At 39.1% G+C, this 12,107-nt stretch overlaps 1 protein-coding gene across 1 annotated transcript in view; it reads left to right on the top strand.

Annotated features, from left to right (window-relative positions):
* MAP4K4 (mitogen-activated protein kinase kinase kinase kinase 4) overlaps positions 1-12,107 on the top strand; it is a 289,640-nt gene that overhangs the window by 188,166 nt on the left and 89,367 nt on the right. Inside the window, 1 exon segment of the mRNA XM_043994116.1 lies at positions 2,624-2,734. Coding sequence (XP_043850051.1) covers positions 2,624-2,734 — 111 coding nt within the window.

The following is a 12,107-nucleotide window of genomic DNA, read 5'->3' as shown; positions in this document are numbered from 1 at the left end:
TTAGGCATAGACCTACATCTTACACCTTATACTAAAATAAGGTCAAAATGGATACATGATTTAGACATATGAGGTGATACCATAGGTAAATTAGGAGAGAAAGGAATAGTGTACCTATCAGATCTTTGGAAAGGAGAACAGTTTTTGACCAAACAAGAGATAGAGTATATTATAAAATGCAAAATGGATGATTTTGATTATATTAAATTAAAAAATTTTTGTACACACAGAAGCAATGCATCCAAAATTGAAAGGGAGGCAGAAAACTGGGAAACAATTTTTGAGGCCAGTGCTTCTGATAAAGACCTCATCTCTAAAATATATAGGGAATTAAATCAAATTTATAAGAATCCAAGTCATTCCCCAATTGAGAAATGGTCAAAGGATATGAACAGGCAGTTTTCTGATGAAGAAACCAAAGCTATCTATTCCCATATGAAAAAATGCTCTAAATCTCTAATGATTAGAGAGATGCAAATTAAAACAACTCTGAGGTACCACCTGACACCTATCAGATTGGCTAAAATGACAAAAAAGGAAGATAATAAATGTTGGAGAGGCTGTGGGAAAATTGGAACACTAATGCATTGTTGGTGGAGCTGTGAGCTGATCCAACCATTCTGGAGAGCAATTTGGAATTATGCCCAAAGGGCTATAAAGCTGTGCATACCCTTTGACCCAGCAATTCCACTTTTAGGTCTTTTTCCCAAAGAAATCATGGAAGGGGGAAAGGGACCCACATGTACAAAAATATTTATAGCTGCTCTTTACGTGGTAGCAAGGAATTGGAAGTTGAGGGGGTGCCCATCAATTGGGGAATGGCTGGACAAGTTGTGGTATATGAATACAATGGAATACTATTGTGCTGTAAGAAATGATGAGCAGGAAGAGTTCAGAGAAACCTGGAGGGTCTTATGTGAGCTGATGATGAGTGAGATGAGCAGAACCAGAAGAACATTGTACACACAGTATCATCAACATTGAGTGTTGACCTACTGTGATGGACTATGTTCTTCTCACCAATGCAATGGTACAGAAGAGTTCCAGGGAACTCATGATAGAAGAGGATCTCCAAATCCAAGAAAAAAAAAAGAAAGAAAGAACTGTGGAGTATAGATGCTGATTGAAGCATATTATTTCTTTTGTTTTGGGTGCTGTTGTTATTTTTTTCTATTTTGAGGTTTTGCATCACTGCTCTGATTTTTTCTCTTGTAACAGGATTAATGCAGAAATAGGATTAATGTTATTATGTGTATATATATATGTGTGTGTGTGTATATCTATATCTATATCTATATGTATAGAGATATATAGATATAACCTATATCAGATTACCTGCTGTCTAGGGGAGGGGGGGAGGGAGGGGAGGGAGGGAGAAAAATCTGAAATTGTAAAGTTTGTATAAACAAAAGTTGAGAACTATCTTTACATGTAACAGAAAAAATAAAATACCTTATACATTAAAAAAAAAAGTACACGTGGTTTAAATTTTCAAAGAACATACAACATTTACTAAGGCGGAAAAGTAGCCTTTTATCAACAATGACAGATAACAGTGAATAGAGAGTTTTTCTGGCTAACTTTCAGTTAAACTGAAAATTGAACAGAATTGCTATTCTTTCATGATTTCGGGTCATCTAGAATTTACTTGATTTAACAATAATAACGACAATCTGTGATAACAATAATAAAATAATAATTGAGTCAGATTTTGTTTTTGCCATGAATATTCAGTACTGCTATGAATATGCATTCTGTGAGTACACAAGTAAGTGTGTTTATGTGGGCATGTATGTGTGTGTGCATGCACACACACTCACACACTATAGCCAAGCTAGGTCAGGGTATAAGAACTAGTTAGTGGCTAAAAATAAACTACTTTTTAAAAAGAGGAACTAATCCCCTCCTGTAAATTTAGCTTAGCACGTGTTAAAGGGATAATTAGTTTTAAATAGTACAAAAAGTATGAGAGAGCTGGATGCATTTTTATTTACAATCTAATGACTTCATTGCCTTTAGAGGTTCTCTTCCCCCTTCAAATAATGTTTTTGGAGTATGGGTAGCTTGTTATTGAGACCAAATGAGATGTTGTTGATAGGTGTGAAAGTGGGAAATATTTAAGATGCTTTTGATCTTTGAATGTGTATTTGGGAAATGTGGCAGCAGACAGAGAGCTGGTAATTGGGCACTGAAGATGCAAATTGGCATGCTGTCTTCACTGCCTCATTAGATGAGAGAAACTTAGGGTGGGTGCCAAAGTGTGATCACTTAAGTGATTTTGCTCCAGATGTGATGAGCAGTGTTAGTATTCCTGTGAAACATCCCATGGAAAGCCTGATCTCCTGGATCATACTATATAGAGAATTATCAGATGGTGAAAATGGGCTCTGTCTGCTTTAGAAACCCTGAGAATTACATGTGTAGCTCTTTTAGCAGGTTCTACTTTTTATAAGGTGAAAGGGGAGAGGGGAAGAGGGGGAACCAGCTGTTTTGGTGTTTTTTTTGGTTTTGGGTCTGGCTCTTTTTGTCTTTTACTATATTGAAAACCATGCACTAGAATCTGATTGCAATTTTGGGTGACTGGATTTGTATCACAAACATACATTTCTTGTTTGTCCTTCAGCTGGTGATGGAATTCTGTGGGGCGGGATCCATTACAGACCTTGTGAAGAACACCAAGGGGAATACCCTGAAAGAAGACTGGATTGCTTACATCTCCAGAGAGATTCTGAGGGTGAGTAAAAGAATCACCCTGCAGTGTACCAAAACTATTTCTTTGCTTATGGGTTATTTGTGTAGTGGTGGTACCGATGTGTAGAATATTTCCCTACACATTATTAAACACCTGTGTATCTTGGCCTAATAGAAATTGAGTTGTGTCAAAAGAAGAATATTAGTAAAAATGTTTTTACTTTGATAGACAAAGATGTATCATTCATTGTACCAATATTGGAAAATTAGAAGGTTTACTGGAAAATGTGTAAATGGTATTTTCAAAACTAACTTTTTGTAGGACCCAGCACACATTTAATAAATATTTATTGATGGATTGACTTCCTTATCATCTATCACCTCTGCCCCACACACATACTTTTTGAAATATCTTTAAAGCTGCCAGTATAGCTCTCTACCTTTTTGTGTTGTTATAGTAATTTTGTCTTTGGAGCTCAAACTAAAACCAAAAAGTTGAAAAATAACCTTTGACAGTTGTTTTCATTGGAACCCATTATAAAGGATTAAAAATCAATGTTTGTAGTTCTGCGACACTGACTTTCAATATTGCCATGTGAACTTCTGTGTTAACTGTTTAGCTTGTTGTAATATTAATGTGAAAAAGTTCTGAGTGCTTCATTATGTGTATAGCTCAGTGGAAAACTGGCTTATAATTGTAGGCTAGGTTTCTAAGTAGCTGTTGTGACCACAATTAATGTCACCTTTTGGTAACAGCGGCACTGCCAATGGTGTGTTCAGAATATTTTAAAGATTTTCTTAGTGAAAAATGTATCTCAGGGCGGAGCCAAGATGGTGGAGGAAAGACATTAAATCCACAGGGCTCCTGATACAATAACCCCCAAAACAGCAATAAAAGAACCCTTGGGGCAGAAAAACACGCAAAAATATGGGCTGAGAGTTTTCTCCATCTATAGATAGATTTCAGGGGGCCGTGCTGGGCCACAAATAAAGCCTAACCCTGCAATCGGGCCGACACACTAGACACCCACCAGAGGAATTTGCCCCAGTGCCTCTGAATCAGCTGCAGCACCAGTGTCTTCTGGAACCGATCATGCAGGCGGACTGAACGGCTGGCCGGGGTGGAGCTAAGTACAGAGGTACCAGTGGACTGGGGGGAAGGATTCAACTGTCCCACCTCAGCGGGGAACCTGGAAGAAACCCTGAGTGGTAGGAGACAGGAGCCAGGGGAGCAGTCTCATTGGAAGCTGAGAACGACACCACAGAAAGCTTTGCTATTTGGTTGCTTAGTAAAGTAGGCCTGAGGTTATCTCCGGACCTGAGAATAGATCAGGTAAGATTAAAGCCTGCCTCCCCTCAACCCAAAACACCTGGGACCCTCAAGCTGAGAACAGGAGTGGAGTGGAGAAGCAGCACCCTTTCTCCCCCGCCCCCCTCCCCCCAGTTTAAAATCAAATGAAAGTGAGGCCAGGCAGGCTGAGAAGAAGCCCAACCATCCCCTGGGCCACTCTGTACCTTGAACAGTGTGTCTTAGAAGCAGCGCCACACTTTAAGAAGGAGTTAAAAGCCAAGAAATAGTAAGCCAGGATGAGTAGGCAGAGAAAGCAGAAGACAATCGAAAACTTCTTTGGGGGTAAGGTAGACCACAATACAACCTCAGAAGAAGAAGATAAGAACATGGTCAAAGCTCCAACATCCAAAGCTTCCAAGAAAAATATGGCCATGGAAGCTCTCAAAAGGGACTTTGAAGAGAAAGTAGGAGAAATAGAAAGAAGGTGTAGAGAAAAGGAGGAAAGAATGGGAAGGGAAATGAGAGCAATGCAGGAGAGTCATGAGAAAAAAGCCAACAGTTTTTGAAAAGCCAAATGGAAAAGGAGATTAAAAAACTGTCTGATGAAAATAACTGCCTAAGAATTAGGATTGAACAAATGGAAGCTAGTGACCTTATGAGAAACCAAGACACAGTATAGCAAATCCAATTGAATGAAAAAATAGAGGGCAATGTGAAATATCTCCTTGGAAAAACAGCTGACCTAGAAAATAAATCTAGGAGAGATCATTTGAAAATCATTGGACTACCTGAAAACCATGACCAAAATGAGAGCTTAGACACCATCCTCCAAGAGATTGTGAGGGAAAATTGCCCTGATATCCTAGAAGCAGAAGCTAAAATAGAAATTGAAAGAATCCACCAATTAGCTCCTGAAAGAGATTCCAAAAGGAAAACCTCCAGGAATATTATAGCCAAATTCCAGAATTCCCAGGTCAAGGAGAAAATACTGCAAGCAGCTAGAAAAAAAAGGAATTCAAATACTGTGGAGCTCCAATAAGGATAAAGCAAGATCTAGCAGCTTCTACATTAAAGGACCGAAGGGCATGGAATATGATATTCCAGAGGGCAAAGGAACTGGGACTTCAGCCAAAAGTCATGTGCCCAGCAAAACTTAGCATAATTTTTCAGAGGCAAAAATGTGATTTCAAGGAGAAAGAGGTCTTTCAAGCATTTGTGATGAAAAGACCTGAACTGAATAGAAAATTTGACTTTTAAATACAAGATCCTGGAGAAGCATAAAAAGGTAAACAGGAAAAAGACATCATGAGGGATATTAAAAGATCAAACTGTTTATATTTCTACATGGGAAGATAATACTTTGGAATCATAAGAACATCTCAGTAAGAAATTCAGGGGCAGCTGGGTGGTGCAGTGGATAGAGCACTGGCCCTGGACTCAGGAGAACCTGAGTTCAGAGGTGACCTCAGATACTTGACAATTACTAGCTGTGTGACCCTAGGCAAGTCACTTAACTCCAATTGCCTCACCAAAAAACAAAACAAAACAAAAAGACTTAACAAGAAATTCACAGAAGACAGGGCTGAACTGAATATGAAGGGATGATATCTGTAAAGCATTTATGTTTTGTTCTTTGTAGGGCAGACAGGGTGGGGTGTCTTATGTCTGGGGCTGGATTTGGGCTTGGGGCCTCTTGGGTCCAGGGCTGGTGCTTTGTCCACTGTGCCACCTAACTAATCCATGGTGACATCATTAAAACAGGGTTGAGGTGTAGGAGGAATAAACTGGGGGAGGGAGAAGGGGAGAGATGGTCTGGGGAGAGGAAGTTCACATGAAGGAAACAAGAAGAAAGCTTATGGAGGAGAGTAGAAGAGGGGGAAGGAGTTGGGGAGTGAGTGAGTGAACCTTAATATCTTCAGAATTGGCTCAAAGAAGGACTAACATACATACTCAAGTGGGTATAGTAATATATTTTTGCCCTGAGGCGGGGGGGGGGGGAGGCGCGGGGAGAAGGGAAGGAGGAAAAGGCAGATTGGGGAAGAGAGCAGTAAAAAGCAAAACACTTTCAAGGAGGATGAAGATGTTCTGCATTACTGCACCAGTATGACATATTAAATTGCTTGATCTCATAGGGAGGGTTGAGGAGGGAGGAAGAAAAATTTAGAACACAGAATTAGCTCAGGGCCCCTGATCTCATTGAAGTGGGCTCATGGAGGGAATAGTTTTCATACCCAATTGGGAGGAGCAGTCTATTTAATCCTGCAGGAAAATAGGAGGGGAACAGGACAAGGAAGGAAGGGTAAAAAAAGGGAGTGCAGAGCGGGGGAGAGGATAGTCGGAAGTAAAACACTTCTGAGGAGGAATAGGTAAAAAGAAAATAGAGTAAATATCATGGGAAGGGAAAAAAATTCTCTGTCAAGCTTAAGGTACTATATAAAGGTTATGATGAACAGGATACTATCAGAAAAACCTGGAAAGACCTGCATGAACTGAAGCAGAGTGAAATATACTGTATACAAAATAACAGTATAATAGTGGAGGATGATTTGCTGGGAAGCATGTGGTTATTTTCAGCAAGGCAGTGATCCAATATAACCCTGAAAGACTTATGAAGACTACAGCCCATCTGCAGAGAAAGAACTGATAGTATCTGAAAACAGATGGAAACACATTTAAAAAAAAATTTTTTTTTTCATTTCCTCTTTGACAATTCCTTAATCTGAAGTTTTGGGTTTTTTGACTATTTTCTCTCACAACTAGCTAATATGGGAATTTTTCTATGACTAGTCATGTATAACTTATTTTGAATTGATTGAGTTCTTGGGGGTGGGGGGTCGGAATGGAGAAGGGAAGAGAAGTTAGAATACAAAGTTTTAAAAATATTGATGTTAAAATTTTGTTTTTACATATATTTTGGAAAATAAAATTCTCAGAAATTCAAAAAAAATGTATCTCAATTAAGAGTTGCTTTGTCTCTTCTCTCTGCTGCTCTTCCTTGATCTGTTCTTCTCTGTTCTCCTTTCCTTTCATCACTTTCTCCTCCCCCCATCTTCCCTCCCTTTCCTTTTTCCCTCTGCATCTCTCTCCCCTTTTCTTTCTCTCACCCCTTTTGGGTCTATATATGTGATTCTATCTGTATAGGAAAGAATTCTTGGTTTCTTACCAGTGTGGATCTGGGGCACCAGATGCTAATCCTTTGTTTTTCTCAAGTTTCTTGTGTTCAGTGAATGGAGCATCCTAGAAAGGCCTCTTAAATAGTAGGGAAGGCCCTCTTCATTCTTCGTTTGAGGGGCATCCCATGTTGGATGAGCTGGGGTGGGAAATGAAGATGTCTAGTAGAGCTGGAACTGTCATATCCAACTTTTCTAACATTCTATTCACCTCTTTAACTTCTTTCTTATTTATTGTGTGGCTAGATTTATCTAATTCTGAGAGGGGAAGATTCAGATCCCCCACTAGAACAGTTTTGCTGTCTATTTCCTCTTGTAACTCATTGAACTTCTCTAAGAATTTGGATGCTCTTCCACTTGGCGAATACATGTTTAGTATTGATATTACTTCATTATCTATCATACCTTTTAGCAAGTTGTAGTTGCCTTCCTTATCTCTTTTAATTAGATCTATTTTTGCCTTTGCTTTGTCTGAGATAAGGATTTCTACCGTTGCTTTTTAGATTTCAGCTGAAGTATTATATATTCTATTCTAACCTTTTACCTTTCCTCTGTGTATATCTCTCTGCTTCAGATGTGTTTCTTGTAAACAGCATATTGTAGGTTCTGGTTTTTAATCCACTCTGCTATTTGCTTTCGTTTTATGGCAGAGTTCATCCCATTCACATTCACAGTTATTATTACTGTCTGTTTCCCTCCATCCTGTTTACCCCCTTTGTACTTTTCCCCCCTTCTTTCACCGTATTCCTCCTCACCAGTATTTTGCTTCTCACCCCTGCCTCCCCCAATCTACCCTCCCTTTTATCAGCCCCCCCTCCCTTTTCTTTACCCTTTTCTCCCCCACTTCTGCCCTCCCTTCTTTCAGTGCCCCCCTTTTACTTCCATAAAGAATGTTAAATTTCTTTATCCAAATGAACATATATGTTATTCCCTCTTTGAACCAGATCTGATGAGAGTAAGGTTGAAACAGTGGTCACCCCTTTCTTCTTTCCCTCTATTGTAATAGTTTTTTGTGCCTCTTCATATGATGTAATTAACCCCATTTCACCTCCCCTTTCCTCTTCTCTCCATATCTTCTTTTTTCACCCCTTAGTTTTCTTTATATGATCACATCAAAGACAATTTATATTTATACCCTCTATGTAGACTCCCAAATAGAGATGAAGTTCTCAAGAGTTATAAGTATTATCTTCCCATTTAGGAATGTAAACAGTTTAACTTCATTGAACAACTTTTCCCTTCTTTCCCTTTTTATACTTCTCTTGAGTCTCGTATGTTAAGATCAAATTTTCTATTCAATTCTGGTGTTTTCATCAGGAAACCTTAAGCCCCCAATTTCATTGAATATCCATCTTTTCTCCTGAATGAGAATGATCAGTTTTGCTGGGTAGTTGATTCTTGGTTGCAATCCAAGCTCCTTTGCCTTCAGGAATATCATATTCCAAGCCTTTTGATCCTTTAATGTTGAAACTGCCAGGTCCTGTGCAATCCTGACTGTGGCTCCATGATATTTAAATTGCTAATTTCTGACTGCTTGCAGTATTTTCTCCTTCACCTGTTAATTCTGAAATTTGGCTACAATATTCCTTGGAGTTTTCCTTTTTGGATCTCTTTCAGGAGGTGATCGGTGGATTCTTTCACTGATGATTTTATCCTCTGATTCTATAATATCAGGGCAGTTCTCCTTAATAGTTTCCTGGAATATAGTGTCTAGACTCTTTTTCTGATCATGGCTTTCAGGTAGTACAATAATTCTCAAATTGCCTCTCCAGGATCTTTTTCACAGGTCAGTTGTCTTTCCAGTGAGATATTTCACATTTTCTTCTATTTTTTCATTCTTTTTATTCCTGGTGTCTCCTGGAGTCATTAGCTTCCATCTGTCCAATTCAAATTTTTAAGGCATTGCTTTCTTCAGTAAGCTTTTGCACCTCCTTTTCCATTTGGTCAAATCAATTTATCTTTTCTATTTAGAATTTATTTTCCAAATTACATGTAAAAACAAATTTTGACATCAATTTTTAAAAACTTCATGTTCCAACTTCTCTAGCCAGTCCCTTCTCTCAAGGAACTTATTTGATTTTATTATTATTATTTTTTTTGGGGGGGTGGGGTAATGAGGATTAAGTAAGTGACTTGCCCAGGGTCACACAGCTAGTAAGTGTCAAGTGTCTAAGGTCAGATTTGATCTCAGGTCTTCTTGAATCCAGGGCTGGTGCTTTATCTACTGTATCACCTAGCTGCCCCCCAGGGAGGGATTCAACTCGGGTTTTTTTTTTTTTTTTTGAGTTAGCACTCTTATCTACTGTATCCTCCATGCTTCCAATTATTTGCATTCTCTTGCTTTCAAAATTTATTTTATGTACTTTGTATTGTCAAAAATTAAATATAGTTTTCATACCCAACCTCCTACAAAATAAACAAAACTAGAAATTCACATAGACAGATCAGAGAAGGCCATTCCCACCTTTCCTACAAGGAGCACCTTAATGAAAACCAAATCAGAGAATTGGTAGGAAAACTAAACACAGATTTATTTCATCCCAATAACAAGCAAGCATGATTCATGTGAAGTCCCCTTCCAAAGAAGGAGCTTGAAGAATCCCTCTTTCTTTGCTCACTGGTTACAGGGTGTTATCAATTTCATTAGCATGATACAAATCAACCCAAAAGCAAATAGAAAAATGTATATAATGCAAAGTAGTTTTTAGCAATTTCAGTTATAACAAATATGTCGGAAATACAGAAACACTATGATAAGATTACGTGATTCCAAAAAGGAGTTTGGTAAGGATGAGGATGCCTAGATGTCCCCACAAGATAGGGGCTTACTATCCTGGGGAAAGAAGTCAACAGATAGGGAGGGACTTATCTGTTAGGTATCTTGGTTCAGTTTGGAGTTCAATTGAAGGGCATTTTGCTCCTATTAATCCAGGGTTTCATAAAATACTTGTGGATAATAAGACATCTCCATCAAATCCAGGTGATCCATACATTCATAGTAACAGTATTTACTTTCATATGTATATGTTGCATCACTGTAGTCAAATGTAAGCTCCCTGTGGGCAAGGACTGTTTTGTTTTTCTCTTTGTATCCCCAGTGCTTAGCATTTAGTAGGCCCCCTAATAAATATGTTAAATTGAATGATAAAAAAAAATCTGGGGAGCTAGATGACGCAGTGGTTAAAGTGCCAGCCCTGGATTCAGGAGTACCTGAGTTCAAATCCGGCCTCAGACACTTGACACTTACTAGCTGTGTGACCCTGGGCAAGTCACTTAACCCCCATTGCCTGCCCCCTCCCCCCAATTTTAAATGCTTTTTTGGGCTTAAAGATGCTAGCTTGTATCTAAGACCTGAGCACTAATGATATTGCTGCTGTTGAAGGTCCTAGCATTGCCACTATACAAGCAGGATATGCTGTTTCCAAAGCAGACAGGTTTGGTGGTGTGTGTGTGTGTGTGTGTGTGTTTTGTTTTTAAAAACAAAAACAAAAAACATTTGTTGGCTCTTGATACAGGAGCACTGATGTGCTCAGCCAGGGGGTGGCATTTCTAATCCTAGGTAATGATGGGGCTCTCTACTGAAAGGAACAATAAACAAGCAAAGGACTCCAGAACCCTGCTTCAAATTTCTGGAGAATACTCATCTTTGTAGTCACCATCTTTTGAAGAAGTTAGGTCGTGTTAAATGGCAGTGGTGGAATTCTTTCTGGGGTTTAGTCCATTTGTTGGCCAGCCTCAGACACAAAACCCCATTCTTAAACAAGCCTGCTAATGTACACTAGGAGCAGAATGCAGTCTTGCTGTCTGTCTTCCATTTGAGCCCTACTATTGATGAGCCTGACATGGATTACCTTGATCAGCCTTCTTGCATTACAGAGGATGAGGGCCTGCATAGACCAATCATTTCAATTTCTTCAGCATTTGTTTAGCTCTTACTGTGGCAGGGCACACTGTGCTCAGTGATAGAGATAAAAAGACAAAAACAAAGTATTCCCTGCCCTTATATTGATGCAGAGGATGTGCACTTGGAAGGTGATAGCTAATTCGTTGGTTAGTTGCGGTCCTTCGTTCTTGAAGAGCACCAAAATGACATCACTGTCTTGGAGTCAAGGTTCACTGTGGCCAACTGTGGCTGATCCTACCAGTGTGAGCTGGGAAGGCTCTACCACAGGCCAGGTACAAATAGGCCATATGAACATTTGGAGTGGAGATGCCTCCAAATTTGCACATTTCAGGAGGAAAAGGAGACATCCAGGGAAATCATTTTTAGGAGTAAAAAATTTGAAGAAGGAACGAACTACTTCCAATTTAGGGAGAGGCTTCATAGAAGAGGTGCAATTTCAGTTGAGTCTTGAAGGAAGAAGATAAGGATGCAGAAGAGCAGAAAAGGGAGTACATTCCAGGTATGGGAGAATCAAGAATGGGCAGTCTTTAATTTTTAATTCCTGCTTCTCTCTCAAGAAATATGACAGCTGTTCCTTCTGCAACTTTGCCTTTTTTTTTTAAAAAATGGGGGGCAATTAATTCATTCCCTCACCTTTCCTTATAGCATATACATTTACTTGGACCCTGAGTAGGCCTGTATTTTCTTTGTTTCTGGTGAGTAAGGTTTTTAGTGACTTGGAAGGTAATAATGACTTTCATCAACAATGTGGTTTAAGGTTTACAAAGCTCTTTGCTTTCAGATTCTTTGAGAGAGGATCAGATGATGAAGAGGAGAATGATAATAGCAGTTAGCATTGATTTAGGGAATCCCAAAAGTCTTAGTGCAGTTTTAAGCTGTAATAGTTTATTTATAGAACTTCAAGGTTTGCAAAATGCCAGTAGCAGAGCTAGGATTTGAACTCTGAACTGTTTACTTGAAATCCATTGCTCTTTCCCTGTGCTATGCTGCTACTAAGACAGCTAGGTGACACAGTGGGTTGAGCACTGGGCCGAGAATCAAGGAAGACTCA

The sequence above is a fragment of the Dromiciops gliroides genome, chromosome 3 (genome assembly GCF_019393635.1).
Source record: "Dromiciops gliroides isolate mDroGli1 chromosome 3, mDroGli1.pri, whole genome shotgun sequence".
In the NCBI taxonomy this organism is placed as follows: Eukaryota; Metazoa; Chordata; class Mammalia; order Microbiotheria; family Microbiotheriidae; genus Dromiciops; species Dromiciops gliroides.
This window is presented reverse-complemented; position numbering and strand designations above follow the sequence as displayed.